The sequence below is a fragment of the Henckelia pumila genome, chromosome 2 (assembly GCF_033568475.1).
Source record: "Henckelia pumila isolate YLH828 chromosome 2, ASM3356847v2, whole genome shotgun sequence".
Classification (NCBI taxonomy): domain Eukaryota; kingdom Viridiplantae; phylum Streptophyta; class Magnoliopsida; order Lamiales; family Gesneriaceae; genus Henckelia; species Henckelia pumila.
The window spans coordinates 181,468,399-181,484,462 of NC_133121.1; the positions used below are offsets into that span (position 1 = coordinate 181,468,399).

Genomic DNA, 16,064 nt, shown 5'->3' on the forward strand with positions numbered 1-16,064 from the left:
ATCACGGGCGGTCGGGAGTATCACTTCCCTTATATGCTCAAATCTTTCTTTCAGCCCTTTCCATAAAGTCATTGGGTCTTTTTCTGTGAGATACTCACATTTCAACCCTTCATCAAGATGTCGGCGCAAGAAAATCATAGTTTTTGCTTTATCTTGTGAGGTTGATATATTATTTTCTTTAATGCTTTCACTTAGACACAATGACTCAAGATGCATCTCAACATCAAGAGTCCATGGCATATAATTTTTTCCAGTGATATCGAGTGCAACGAATTCAAGCTTTGCCAAGTTTGACATGGTGGTACTAGAAAAATAACAATGCATTTTATTAGTTAATTTCCATTAATATGACAATACAAAATAATGGATAAACGATGAGTACAAGTAAGTGTACAAATAGAGAAAAAGTATGTAGTGGAAAATCGCTGGTGAGTACAAAACTCGTGAGCATGATGATCATAATCGTTATGAAAAATATCCTTAGAAAAACCAAAAACTCCATCTTCTTCTTTTTCGAAAAAAAACCGAGGAGAAAATGTTTTGAGATGAAGAATGAATTTTGGTGTGACTGAAAATGAGTTTGAGTGAAAATATTTATAGGCCAAAAACTAGCCGTTTGTGACCGTTGGGGGTAAAAAAAAATCGAGTATGTGTTGAATAAAAATTTGTGATAATGATACAATGCATATAATGATAATCATAATTAAATAATTATGTATATCATATCACATTATTATAAGATCGGTGTCGTAGACAGTCTTTTATATAATATTGTGAAATTATACCAATATAGTTAGTATAAAGTCAGGTATAGTATATCATATCACATTATTATAAGATCGGTGTCGTAGACAGCCTTTTATATAATAACATGACATTATACAAATATGATTATAATGTTTAAAAACCTTAGAGGCTTTTATACTTGTCGTATCCCTTATCGGAAGTGTGGGATGTCGTCTTAACATCGTCCCAGGATTTATAACAAGTTTTTTAAAAAAATTCATAACATGATATTATATATTAATATATACACAATAAAAATATATAAACAGTAAAATAAAAATTCTTACTTGTTGAATATTTTTGACTTCTTCTTGTATTTTGGAGCGTCGAAAATTATAGAGAACCTTCGAGCGATCGTGCTGATAACGTGTTGTGAAAAGTAAAATTTATAAAACTCAAAATATTCTCAAACTCCACACTTTAAATTTATTCTCTCAAATTGTGTTTTTCTACACAAATGGAGAGACCTATTTATAGATCTCAATGGGAGATTAGTCCAAAAATTAAATCATTATCATCTACATCATCACACACTAATTTTCAAAATAATACAACTCAATTTTCAACAATTCTAATATAATATAATATATTTTCAACACTATTGTCTTTTATTGTTTTTCTTTAGTTATTATTATATGATGTAAGAATGGTGATCCTAGAATTAATAGAGTAGTCTCTCAACCAAGTTAGTTAGATAAATTGCAATTGGTAAGCACTACGTTGTGCAATAAATTCGCCTGGAAAGGATATTGATTGAGAAAATTGAAATTGACCACTGATCAAACGTTTATCTACTCTATCAACTCGAATGTTGGTTTGTGAAGTAAACTTTTTAAGAATTTCTAATATCATTTAAAGTTTCAGTTGTGAAAATATGACCTTGAAAAATCTAAATATAAAGTTATACATTTTATATTTTTATTAAAAAAATTTATTTAAGAAAAATTATGTACAAATTCCAGTTACCACTCTAGTAATAAAATATATTAAAAAATATAAAACTATATACGTTAAATTATATATATATATATATATATATATATATATTATAAAACCCATATATTTTCATTTTCGGGAACAATTTCCTTACTTGTTTCATTTCTCAATTTTAAAACACGGGATTTTTAAAATTTCATCTAAAAAATTCATATGAAATCGTGTAATAAATCAATTTTGTGAAATAAATATCTTATTCGACTTATGAAAAAATATTAATTTTGGTTATAGATATGAATCTGGGATCTGTACGTGATACCCTTAGGGTAGCACCCAAAAACTGATCTGGACGGACCAAATCAGTTTGCAAATCAAATGATGTGATCTGTTGATCTGATCTGGGCCGTCCAGATCAGCTTGGGGGAACTACCCTGATCCGATACGTCTCAAAAATTTGGATTCTTGATATCGTCTCACAAGATACTAACTCTAATTTTGAATAATGCCGTATAAGGAAGGACTTGTATACTTTTCTTGAACTTTAGCAGAGGCGTTAAATGTTATTTGTCCGATAAATTAGACCCGGGAATTTAAGATTGATTGGATTTGATCTTTTAAATGATTGGGCTTTAGAGTAACAAAATTCGGTCCACTAAGCGTACAACAAAGCCTCCGGCCCTCCTCAAAAGCCCACAACCCGCCAAGAACCGGAAAAGAAAATCCCAAGCGTAGCACAGCCCATCCTACCCCGAACCACCGCCTTTCGCGACCGTCTCCGGACATCTGCCGCTCTGACCGCTCTCCGGCCAGCCATTGCCGTCCAGGCCACTGGAAAATGCATAATATTCGAGAAGGAACTGTGTATAGACAGTAATCAAGAAACTTGAAGATCTTGCTTAGTTTTTGGAATTTTTTTTCTCGAACCACCACCTTGGGGAACCTTCTTAGGTCAATTTTTGAAAGATCATCAGACCTCGAAGCGGTAGATTGTTTTTCCCTTGTTTATCTTCCAGTTTTTGACAAATTTTGGATGTTTTGTCTTTAAAAAATTTTAGATGCCTCGACGACCGATTATTGACATAGGAATGCATATGAGCCTTGTTAGGCGATATTATGCAACGTTTACCAGCTGGAAAAGGGCCGAAATGGCCCAAATGAGGGCTATATGCAACCGGGAAACAGCAGCAAAACGGCTCTGTTTCAGGCAGGTTAAAGGGCCAAAAACAGGGTGTCTGGTATTGCAAAATTTGGTATCCAAGCGTGGTTTGAATACCCGGAAGCCTGGCCAAAAATAGCTGCTTTATAATTTTTCCAGCCTAAAGAATTATGGTTTCGACTTTCAAAATTATTGTTTTAGGTTTCCTGAGGTCATGGTACTTTGTAAATTAACTTTTTCGAAGTTTTAGAGTTGTAATTAGTGTTCTTCACACATGCGACTTGAATAATTTCCAAAACTCATTGATCATGGGATTTGTAGGTTATTTAGGGGATTTTTGGATAGGAGAAGTGATAATAATTATTTAATTATAAATTAAATAGGAATCAGGTAGTTAAGTTAGAAAATCGGTAAATAATTTTCTTGCTTGATAAATTTGTAGGGAAAAAAAAAGCTAGAAATAGAATGGGGGAAGTAATGCATTTCTAATTTCTATGACCCACATAATTATGCAGGATGATTCAGTCTGTGATTTTGAGGAATGTTCATCAAAGTTGATCCCTTTGATGTTTCTTAGCCATCAGATTTGCTACGAAACATTTTGATAACATGTCTGCATTTTCAACTTCTACATCAACTGAAGTTCTAGAGCCAAATCAACCCAGTCCTCGTCCTACTCGTGCCAACCTAGCCAAGAGTGCTGAAGACTGCCCTTTGCAACATCAGGAGGACATGAAAGATAACAAACAACGAGATGGGAACCATGCTGGGAATGTGGATGAATACGAGGATGATGATGAGGATGAGGATGTAGATTTTAATCCTTTCCTTAAAGAAACGCTTTCTATAGAAGCCTCTTCAAGTTTGAGTTCTGAACTTGAAGGCCTGGATACTGATGTTGCTGACAGTGAGGAGAAAACTTCTGCTGCCTTTTTAAGTAATTCTGTGGATACACACTTAGACACTGTTGATAACTTTCATCCTACTGAAGCTGTAGAGCACGGTGAAGAGATTGTGATTAAAACTACTGTTTCTTCCGGAGAAGCAAGTGGGAAAAGGTTTGACATAGCTTTTGAGACAATTTCTCGAGAAGAATGTGAATTGATTACACAATCTGAGAATGGATCTGTATGTTGTAACGAAACTGGATTGGACAGCCTGAAAAATGTTACCGAAGATGTAGAGTTTGATAAGCTTGCCATAAATGTGGACTCTGAAGATGCCATCTGCATGCGGACTAGGGCTCGGTATTCACTTGCTAGTTTCACTCTTGATGAACTTGAGACGTTCCTTCAGGAAACAGATGATGATGATGATCTCCAAAATATCGATGATGAGGACGAGTATAGAAAATTTCTTGCAGCTGTTCTACAAGGAAAAGATGATTCCCAGAATGTACAAGGGAACACTAATGTGGATGATGAGGATGAAGATAATGATGCTGACTTTGAGCTTGAGCTCGAAGAGGCACTGGAAAGTGATCCTGATGAAATAGAAGAAAGGCGCAAAAGTAGGCGAAATAGACGTCAAAGAGGTTCCCTTGAACGCAACAACAAATTATCTGGGCAATTGAGTAGACCCTTACGACCCCTCTTACCTTTTGCACCTATGGGATCTTTTCCAGCCTTTGACGGGAAACATCTTATGAGCAACATTTCTCCGCAACCCTATATACCTCCAGTGAATAATTGCTTCACCAGTGGATTCACTCCGCATCAGATAGGGCAGTTGCATTGTCTGATTCATGAACATTTACAACTTCTTATTCAGGTTTTCTCCCTCTGTGTTCTTGAGCCTACTAAAGGCCATATTGCTCTTGAACTTAAGGAATTGATTTTAGATTTGCATAGAAAATATGATCAAGTATTGGCATGGAGGTCGCATCCATATCCCATATTTTGCTTCCTTCCTCCATATATTCATCCATCGGTGCCAGATGAGTGTCATGAGATATCACCACCACAGTGCATCAATGAGAATGTGGAGTGTGAAGGTAACACAGGACGACATTCTGCTATCACTTCCTCCACTAACGGGACATGTAAACATCTATTTAATGATCCGACAAACTCTTTTAGAACTGAGGAACATACGTCCTGGGTGCCTTATATTTGTGGTCCCATGCTGACTGTTATAGATGTAGCTCCTTTGAGATTAGTTGGAGACTATATTGAAGATGTTTATTCTGGTATGTACTATATTTTGTTTTTCCAACCATTATTTTCTTCATGTTCTTTATTGTATTTTGCTTATTGCGCTATAAAATGTTTTACAGCTGTTCGTGCATATGAACGATATCAAATTGATCTTGGTTTTGAGAGTCGCTTTGAAAAGGAACCATTGTTTCCTCTTTCTAATTCTCTTATTTCCGCCGAAGCTGATGGTCAAGGAGACATTAGATTCAACACCCTGAGTTCTAGTGGCACGCAGTCTTCATCGTCCAGCAAGCAAATGCCTAAAAAGACAATGGCTGCAACTCTAGTCGAGAAGGCAAAAAAGCAATCAGTTGCTCTTGTTCCTAAGGAGATTGCCAAATTAGCGCAGAGATTTTTTCCCTTGTTTAATCCAGCTCTTTATCCTCACAAGCCACCTCCTGCGCCAATTGCAAATCGGGTGCTTTTTACTGATGCGGAGGATGAGTGAGTTGTATGCTTTTTTACTGAAATTTCATGACATTAACTGGCTTCTTTAGAATGATATATTTATCTAAACGATTGTGATTGTCGCCATTTCTTAAATTTTATTTGATGGAAGATCATCTTCAAAATATGTCATGCTAGGTCCTTATTCCACTCGAATGTAGGAGTAAATGAGCCTAAGACGTTTATGCCAAAATATGATTCGATGCTATCAAGATCAGACATTGTTCATGTGATTAGCACGAGTTTCCATTTCTCCCCTACTTGTAGTGGCTAAATAAATTAAGGGAAGGCCACAATTAAAGTTCCTGACCGGATATTCAACTGCCATTGATGTTTTCATCATCAATCTGCATTTCCCCAATATACCACTATGCAGGGTGCTTATTTTGACTTCTGATTGACAACTTTGTATATATCATGCTTGTAGCTCTGGGTTTCCATGCCATTTTTTCCATCTTGTTATTAATTGAAAAAGGCAAATGATTTTCATGAATTTAGTTTCGAGATCTATTACGAATATTTGAGGTCAGATGAAAATATTTTTCGTATGATGTGGCAAATTCATTTCTGTCTATCTTGAATATATTTTTACCACATAGTGGTCTCTCATAGTATAATTGACAAGTGTCAATCCAGGAACACAACATTTTCTTCCATTTCCTCTATAGTATTGATCCCTCCTAGTTTTTTTTTGTTTTTTTAAGGGATGATCCCTCCTAGTTAATTAATAGTCTAGTTTGTAATAAAGATCTGTCATATAGTAGCATGGAATTCTTAAGATTAACATTGTCCGTAACAACCACCCATGACTTACAATAAGTAAATAAAACCAAGTATTGCATTTGATACTACCAGTATATAATCGTGGTCAAACTTCTTGTGACTAAAATACTTGCAGAATTTTCAAGTAACCGAAGTAGCAAAAAGTTATCAATACTTGGTGGGAGTACCTTGAAAATTTGAGAACCTCTAATCTCAAAATACGTCATTAAACTAAGATGCTGTAGGCGCTAAACTTCTCCATTCATTTGAATGCTTGATTAGGTACCTGTAACATGTTCAGTTTACATTCTAATTGCACAGTTGCTGATGTTAATCAACCCCCCCTCCCCAATTTTAAATCGTGCTTTTTTTTTTTCACTTCACTATTTGCTTTAATGTTGACTTGATTGCAGGTTATTAGCCTTGGGATTGATGGAATATAATACCAACTGGAAGGCTATACAGCAACGATTTCTTCCTTGCAAATCTAAGCATCAGGTGGCTCACTTTTGTTGATGTCCCAGCGTGGGACATATTATACGAATATCATCCCCTCTGTCATGCATATTAAATTCATGTGAATTATAAATTTTCGCAGAAAAATCATGCTTAATTAATATGATAAATATGCTGTGTAAAGCAGATATTTGTTCGGCAGAAGAATCGTGCATCATCAAAAGCTCCAGAAAATCCAATCAAGGTTTACCTTTTATTCTGATCACTGGAGAAGTTACCTTTGAATAGTGCATCTTGAAAAAATGAGTTGCTCATTCCTTCTTGTAGGCCGTTCGGAGGATTAAAAACTCTCCCTTGACATCTGAGGAGATAGCACGTATTGAAGTGGTATGAACTTCTATCAATGAACATATGGTTTAAAATTTTGATATAGTCGCATTGATCCCAGCATATGATTGGTAACTCAGGGATTGAAAAAGTTAAAACTCGACTGGATATCGATATGGAGATTTTTTGTTCCATATAGAGATCCTTCCTTACTTCCAAGACTCTGGCGCATTGCTTCTGGAACACAAAAGTCATATAAATCTGATGCAAATAAGAAAGCGAAAAGGCGATTGTATGAACTAAGAAGAAAAGAAGCTAAACCTTTGGCTCCAATGCAGCATTCTTCATCTGAAAAAGAGGTGAGCACATCTTTGAACTTGACCTCTGCTATAATAAGTCAGCGCTTCCGGTGCAAAGGTTTCTTGTATTTGTTATTAAGGTTGGAGTGCCACATCCAGTCATGGTTGGAGTTCCCAATTCCCCGTGCTTAGTTTAGTGGATGCAGGTTGGGACTATTTTTTTATATGTGTGGACAGGTTACATGGATTATTTGGAATGATCTTTGGTTTAGCTTCTGCTAAATTTTTATCGTAATTTAGTCATGATTATCCAGAAACCAGGAGAACTTCAAATTATTTTGCAATATGTCATGTTTGGCTAATTAACTTGGTACGATTTATGTCTGTGTTGGTCATCTCTGTTTAAAACATTTTTGGCAATTGCTATTTGATAGACATTGAAGACTGTAGGCAAATATATATGGCATATACTGGAGAAAATTTGATGTCTTGTGGCTTTCAGTTGATTTCTCCGTGGGATAAATGCAGTTTTGTTGTGGCACCTTGAGATGTGTTGGTGGCTGATTATCAGAGGTTGATTGTTAATTGAAATCTCATGTTTCAGGGCAATAGCACCGATGCTGTCGAAGAAACTTTAAGTGGAGATAATCGTGTGGACACTGAGGATGAAGCATATGTTCACGAGGCTTTTTTGGAAGATTGGAGGCCAGATAATGATATTTCTTTGAACTATTCAATTCACAAGCTCTCTCACGATGGAGCTTCTCAAGCCAATCAGCAGAATGATAATCCCGGTTCTGCTTCTTTAAGGTACCCCAAGTCATATCAATCTTATTTTTATTTGCTTGCCACATGATATGCTTCTCATTGAACTAAATTATTGTAATTCTGGCTTTTCCTAAAGGCCATCCAAGCCTCAAGTAATTTTGCGGCCCTATCGAGCTCGTAGATCGAATAGTGCACGCCTAGTAAAATTAGCTCCTGATTTACCTCCTGTAAATCTTCCGCCATCTGTTCGTGTAATGTCACAATCAGCTTTCCAAAACTCCCAGGCAGCATTTTCCGTAAAGTTCTCAGGAAATTATTCTAGATGTGATGGTAAGGTGGCAAATGGAGTTCCAGAGGTTGGTATCCTCAAAAAATCAGGAATAGATTATTCAGTGAAATCTGGTCAGACACAGAAAAATTTTACAAAAGTTACTGCTACTAATCAGCAATCAAAACATTCTGACAAATGTGTAGCAGATGAGAGAGGTGATTCAGATCTGCAAATGCATCCTCTATTATTCCAGCCACCTCAAGATGGTCGTTTGCCTTACTATCCCCTGAACTGCAGTACTGGCCCCTCCAGTTCTTTCACTTTCTTTCCAGGAAATCAAACACAACTAGATCTCAATCTTTTTCATAATCCACGCCATATAAGAGATGCTGTAAATTTTCTTAGCAAGTCGTCTATGCCTCCCGAAAAAAATTCATCATCAAGTAATGTCGACTTTCATCCACTTTTGCAAGATACTGATGCTGACTCCATAGCCGCACTTCCTGTTAGCAATCAACCGGATAATGTGGTATCAAGTCGAGCATGTTCTTTAATTCCAAATCCATCATCTAAGCCCTCTCTAAAAGGTAGAAAAATCTCTAGCCGCAGTGGAATGGGTAATGGACTAGACTTGGATATTCACTTAAATTTCACATCCACAAATCAGGAAACTGTTGAAAGTGGAAATGTGACTCAACATGGTTCGGACAGATCAGTGCGTGCTTCAGTATCTAGGACTAAAGAGTCTGAGGCTGTGAAAGATCCAAGCAAAGTGAACTGTTCTACTCCCAATGGAATCAGTGATAAGCTTCATTCGAGTGACCATTTGCTGGTTACACCCAGGAACAAACGAAATAGGAAAGTAGGCGATAGCATGCATGATGGATCCCTTCCTGAAATCATAATGGAACAGGAAGAGCTGAGTGACTCTGAGGAAGAATTTGGGGAAAATGTAGAGTTTGAGTGTGAGGAGATGGCTGACTCAGAAGGCGAAGATACGTCTGACTCTGAACAGCTTGTCAATACATCAAATGAGGTAATATTATTGTTGCTGTCCACCTCCTGTACACATTTTTTTATTATCAATGATTTGGTCCCTCAAATCTTATCTCCTAGATTAATTGTTCTCATTTTTAATTGTTCTCTCTCTCTTTTCCCCCATTGTGCTTGTCTGCCATTTACGTTAAAAAATCATGGTGCTTAATTAAAAATCCTGTATTGCTTCATGTTCTTGTTTTTGTTACTGGAACGAAGGCCCGATGCTTGGTTTATTATTTTTGGGTATCCAATTTCATCAGGATGAAATGCTTTTCTTCGTACTGATTGTGTTGCCCTGGCTTAAGGTCGAGTAAAAATCATCACTGTTGGTGGTTGCCTAGGTTCTGCTGGTTTAATTTTATGTAAATAGTATCTTTTATCTGGTCACGTCACGTGTCTGGTTCGCCCTTTCGGAAAATTGTTCCTACAAGTGAGAATATCAGTTATCTAGTGTTTCATATTTATTTCTTTCAACTGCTGTGAATTGCTTTCAGGAAATGCAGGCAGATGGAATGGATGCAACTATTAATGATATCCATGCGATCAATTCTGAAGGTGACTGTGTAGTTGACGCATGTATGGCTGATAGCGTGAAACCAAGTGTTTTTGCTTTAAATCTGAATTCCTGCCCTCCAGTTTCGCCGTACTCAAATCCTGGCAATGCTGTGGCTAAGTATGATTTTGGGCCATTTGGTGAAATGCAAGCTCCTTTATATTTGAAAAGACCTGAGAGACACCTGACATCAGAGTCCAGTTTTGTTCAGAAGCACGCAATGAATGCACATCAACATACCACTCCAGGTTGTGGAGACCCCTTGCCTAGACAACAGAGAAAACGTGCTCGTAGAATGACTTCTGAGTCAGGCATTACTACCATTACTACCTCTGGGCCAAGGCAACCAAACATTGACATGAATGTAGAAAATTCAGAAAATGTTGATAAAGATGAATTTAGTTAATGATAGCTTGTCCGGGAACTAATATTGAATTATTGTCGTGATTCAGAATTGGTTTAGAAGCCACTAATACAATAGATTGCACTTTCTGTTTGCATGTCTTGCAATTGATGCGGTTCTTATTATGGAGAAGGGGACAAAAATTATTCATATTTGATGGTTTGTTTTGTGATACAATTAGGAACAATATTTCTCCCATGACATCTATCATTAGATGTATTGAATATGTGTAGACCCTTCACGAAATCGACATGGAATTCGCTAATCCTATGGTGTATATTGTTCTGGAAAAGATCTGTTTATAGGCTTTTTACCAGACTGGGTTGGACGTGATCTAGATTTTATATTAAACTGGTTTCTGGGTCGAAAATAATGGAACCGGATCATTTCGACACCATGCCAGATTGGACTTGTTATGGCTTTACCATGCTAGATCTGCAACCCAATCAAATACCGGATTAGAATCTAACTGATCAGTACTGGAAATGGGATGTAAACCAGATTGGAGCTGATTGGGAACTGGATTGAATCTAAATCGGGAATGGATTATCTTGAAATTCATCCGCTGTGATTTAATTATGAATCAAACCAATCTTTCGTTGCCGAGGACGAGGATAATGGAAAGGAGGTTTAGGATATTGATTCCGTGGCTTTCTAGAAGATTTGATTGATTCACCAGCAGAGACAATCGATACTGGAGAAGGAGCTGGGAGTAGTAATGGAGGAAACACCAACACTAACATCAGCAATGGTAACAGAGGAGTATCTAGTTGATGCTCAGCAGGAGGGAGAGGGCAGGCTAATGAGGACATTGAGGAGGACCTTTATTAAAGTACGTTTGTGCTGTGGTTCATGTTTTTTTTAATTCACTAATATTTTGAGATACTGTTCTTATCATGTTCTATTGTATAGATGCTATGCATTATTGCTCGAATGTTTTATGACAAATGTGGATATTTTTTTCCCTCTCAAGTTTGTCTAACTTTGTTGGAATAGAGACGGTAATGCTGTGACAGCCAAGTGATGGGGCCATTGATTGCTTAGGACTTACTGCTCGCTCTTGTGTTTCTGGTACATCTGGTGTCTGCAAATTAAAAATTCATATATTGCAGGATTTTTCCTATCAACAAAATAGTGATTGAAACAGTAAAATGATATTGGGTAAAAAATGTTAGAAAACAGAAGATACCGCTCATCTGGTGGTTCTAAGAAACAAACTTAGTAGGTTTCACTGTTCAAGTCTCATTTCTGTGGCTGAAAATCTTTGATGACCGAATAATTTTGTTTTTTGTAGATTTTGCCAGTTAAGAAATACATATTGATGTGCTACCAATTATCACAATTGATTTTGCTAAACCGCTGCTTCGTTATGGCTCATTCCAGGGTCCAGCTTCAGATATAAGAATAAATTACCTGAATCAAATAAAATACTTCTGTTATGTGACATCATGCCTTCATTTGCCTAAGTAGCATCTGTTTACCTGATAAAGAGTGGTGCTATATGGCCTCCACAGGCATGACATAGCAGTAAAACATTTAAAGGATAACGTGAGTGCCACAAGCTCAAATCCCAGTGGGGGATGATTACTAAATGAGAGTCGGCTCCAAGTTGTATAGGTTATGATTGCACCTGGATTTACCTGGGGGACGAAGCAGGGGAATATTAAGCTGTGATTTGAATTGTAGAATTCATAGCACACACCAAAATTCATCTTTACAATGCATGGTTCATATGGAAGGGTGGCTTTGCCTGGAATTCCTGCTTTTGGTTATCAGATCCAAGATTTGGATTAGATGGCTTACATTCGACAATCCGTTGGTAGAGAACATATATTTCTGATGGACAGCCAAGGCCTGTGGCTGATTCTTCCTTGACTTGTCTAGTGAATTGGCGTTCCTCCATCTCGGAATCAGAATATGCGATCTCACTTTCCCCGCTTGAAGACGTTGGCTCTCCTAAACACAGATAACAATTAAGAACTATGACTTTGGGCAGCTGGGCAAGTAGATTGGTTGTTTCCCTGTCAAGTAGCACATTGCGAAGGAGGGCTATTTAAATATATAGGTCTGGTCTTGTTTTCAATTCAATAAAAGGGATTCTTGACTTTTTAATTCAGTCAAAGGGTCTCAATTAAGTGTAGTTTGGTCTTTTTTTTTTTTGAAAAAAAAAAAATTATGTCCAACACTTATTTTCCCTCCTCTCTCCCTTCCCTCTCTCCTCTCCAGGATTCGAACTTGACTCTCCTCTCTCCTCCTGGACTTTAACCACTTGACCACCAATATTTTTGATAATAATACTACACAATAAAATATATATACAATGGTTTGGGTTGACCCAAGCCTGGGTCGACCAAGCGGTCGACCAAGCCCAAGCCTTGGTCGACCGCTTTCCCAAGGCGATCGACCGCTTGGGCAGGGAAGGTGGTCGACCGAGCCCAAGCCTTGGTCGACCGCTTTCCCAAGGCGGTCGACCGCTTGGTGAATAAAAAAAAAAAAGAAGAAGAGGGAAAATGAGGAAGGAGAGTGAGAAAAGAAGACAGAAAAAAAAAAAAAAACAACGCAGAGACGTGACAGAAGAGAAGGAGGAGAGAGAAAACACTTAAAGAGACGTGAAAGAAGACAAGGAGGAGAGAGAAAACACTTAAAGAGACGTGAAAGAAGACAAGGAGGAGAGAGAAAACACTTAAAGCAGGGGTAATATAGTCTTTTCGATCAGAAGTCTATCTATTGAATTAAAAACAAGACCAGGTTTATATCCCTCATTTTTCCTTGCGAAGGATGTACCTCAATATCCGTTGAAGCATATCACCCATGTGAATAACGAGAAAAAACCTGTAAGTGACAGAAGGGATGCACAGGATGTTAGGCTGGAGCAGGGGCTTCAAATCCTCCAAATATTTAAAGATCATCTCTTAACGGTGCATCTTTGAGTTTTATTTTTAGAGGATTGCCAGGAGAATTCAGGACAAGAAATTCAACCAGCAACGGTCTCAGAAGCAGGTTCAGTATGAGAAGGAAAAAACCAACTGAAGAGAAAATCAAGGTAGCCACACTGGATAATGGAGATGATAAACATGCAGGCTCACTATATTCGAACTTTCATAGTTTCATGTATTGAGCATTCCTGATTCATTTCTTTTGTGCTCTGCTCCTCCCTCTCTGTAGGCTTTATTTTCATCAATAGATTTTTGTTATCATTTGTATGAGTTCTGCTTGCTTGCTGATCTTTCATAAGTGTGATCGCTCTTCGTCATTGTTGATTCTCAAATAGCATTATTGTCGAATTATGTTTGCTAGTCTGTTGACCATTGCAAGTCAAAATAGGTCATTGGAAGTATCGACTACAACCTAACATAATCGATAACATTTAGGTAGAGTTTAATCTTATCAGATCTTAACATTCAGGATCATAAACATGTAAGGTTTTGACAGAGTGAGTGAAGTAGAATTATTCGATTGAATGTCAGATTATTTTCAAGGGTTGTTTGAGGAGCGAACACACAATCCTTTGTTTAGAGGCTTTCATGTTATACAAATTTATCCGAACTTCATGCAGTCAAAGAACTAGTGCAGGGGTGCCATAATTATAATATCTTTAATTGGCAGCAGCTGCATTGGCGCTATCATTATGATGTCTTCCTTTGTGTTACTCCATAATTATCATATCTCGTTTTGGCAACAGCTGCATTGGCGCTTTACCTTCATATCCTGTCTTCAGGATATCGGAGGATAAAGGAATTTATTGTAACGTTTACATTTGTAGGGGCTGTGGATTATGAAATATGGTAAAAGATCAGTACCCTTTCTAACCTCTTCTTTTTACACTTTGTCTACACTTTCTTTACATGACACATAACAGAACTGCTACAAAACTGGTTGCGTAGTCATCGGTGGCAACGGACTGAGGCTCCGAATTGACATTTGAAATGCTGCTGTCCTAAAGGTGAGTGAACTCTGCAAAACCGTACTAGTTATTAGAAGTTAGAGCATCACTAACTAATGCTAGTAAAATCGTTCCCAATTAGTCTATAATTAATCAAGCGTTATTACTGTCGGGAGCAATGCAAGCATGCTTGACGAATGATGACAGAGCAGAGAATTTGTTTCCTACTGCATGTCTGCATCTGTAATGTAATGGCTTCACGTGATTGTTCAAGTTTCAGTCACGTCCCTGATCTGATATATTATGAGGAGTTTGTTTTCTCTTCAACCTCGTGTCTTTCGATGATTTAATGTTCTGTGTTTTTTTCCAGGTACATGAGGTTATCAACCTGAAGAAGGAAATAGGGTACTATATACATCCAACAAATTAAAGTAGGGACCAGGTAGCCAATTCTTTAATTTTCAGTCTTGTGCAACCTAAATTCGTTTGGATGTATGATATGCTACAGCGACTCGCCTTTTTTTGTTTGATATTTTCTTCCTCCTGCCGTTTGATCATGGCAACATAAATTCGTTTGGATGTATCATATGCTGCATAGACGCATCATTTTTGTTTGATATTTTCTTCGTCGCGATTCAAAAATGGCATCAAATCAAGATAGATAATGAAGTGATCTCTACTCTGGTAGAACAGTTCTATACTTGCTAGGGAGAAAAATCACTCAAAAGTGAATCTAGAGCAAGTGTCAATTATGATCATAATAATATATTATTTCATGTCACCTAATTTGGTTCTCTGTACTGGCCTGATTAAATCCATTTGCAGCAACCAATAACGTAGAAGTTGGTTGACTTTTTCTCACTTTTATGATATCTACTAGCCAAGTTAGCACGAAGCACAAGTTCTTTCTTTCTAGAGAAAGCTAGAAGGTGCTTTTTTCTCCCCAACCCATTTTCATCCTTAAGCTTGGGGTGGGGGCCACTTTTGGGAAAAAATAATAATTCTCCAAACGTGCAGCTTTCATCCCAATCCAAGGGCGGCCATACGAATTTTTTTTAAGTTTGATTAGTTTTTGATTAAAAACTAATTTGGTTTTTATATCACATTAAGTTCCATATATACCTCTAGTTTATGCAGGAGATATCCCATGTGGGAGGTGTTGCTCTTGCTGTTGTTTTTAAAAAAGAATTACGTTTTTTTGTTTTGTTTTATTTTATTTTTTTATAATAAAAATGTCAAAACATATCAATGGAACGGATCAATCCACCGCAATCCACTGTTAGACGGTTCGAGTTATTTTAGGTGGGTTTAGAGAAACACCAATCAACCCATCTATTTTAGGTGACGTAATGAACTAACCTGACGACTTACTCGATGGATAAGCCCATTTTGAGATCTATAGTTTCTAGGTGAAGGAAGTTTGAGGAAAGTTCCATTAATGGAATCTCCAAAAATAGACCCCATACGGGACATCTTTAATCACCCACGTATCAACAGCCAGACATTATTAATTCAGTCTAAATGGTTGTCAGATAATGACATTTTTATCATGACGTGACAGGCACTATATATACATATATATGGCAGACACTATGCTCCATCGAATGAACTTCACACGATAGAATTTTGGCCATTCATTGGGCTTGTGTGGGTTCTGGGCCCAATGAAGGGCAGATGCTGCATCGGGTGAAGCACACCCGGTGTAGCATAGCCCGGGCCTATATATATGCATAGTAATGATCACCTGCACCCTAGGATGCAGGGTTTTTCGTGTGCGACCACTA

General features: G+C 37.3%; 1 protein-coding gene and 1 long non-coding RNA gene across 5 annotated transcripts; one reads left to right on the top strand and one right to left on the bottom strand.

The window, feature by feature from the left end:
• The first annotated feature begins 2,407 nt into the window (after positions 1-2,407).
• LOC140879569 (uncharacterized) lies at positions 2,408-14,902 on the top strand. 4 transcript variants are annotated; one of them, XR_012149458.1, is made up of 12 exons: positions 2,408-2,704; positions 3,394-5,066; positions 5,154-5,517; positions 6,696-6,780; positions 6,926-6,982; positions 7,066-7,125; positions 7,206-7,424; positions 7,969-8,174; positions 8,269-9,439; positions 9,936-11,229; positions 14,257-14,340; positions 14,651-14,902. XR_012149458.1 is itself a non-coding variant. In XM_073283331.1 (10 exons), the coding sequence occupies exons 2-10, from the start codon at positions 3,488-3,490 to the stop codon at positions 10,398-10,400; spliced, it is 4,206 nt and encodes a 1,401-aa protein (XP_073139432.1). In that variant the 5' UTR covers positions 2,408-2,704; positions 3,394-3,487; the 3' UTR covers positions 10,401-11,561. The 4 variants fall into 4 exon arrangements, 1 of the variants encoding a protein (XP_073139432.1); XR_012149460.1 differs by lacking the exons at positions 14,257-14,340; positions 14,651-14,902 and adding an exon at positions 11,781-11,973; XR_012149459.1 differs by lacking the exons at positions 14,257-14,340; positions 14,651-14,902 and adding an exon at positions 11,394-11,561.
• Positions 11,692-12,691, bottom strand: LOC140879570 (uncharacterized). Its single transcript, XR_012149461.1, has 2 exons — positions 12,582-12,691; positions 11,692-12,496 (listed from the first exon to the last, which is right to left on the bottom strand). It is a non-coding gene; the product is annotated as an uncharacterized lncRNA (long non-coding RNA).
• Positions 14,903-16,064: the final 1,162 nt, after the last annotated feature.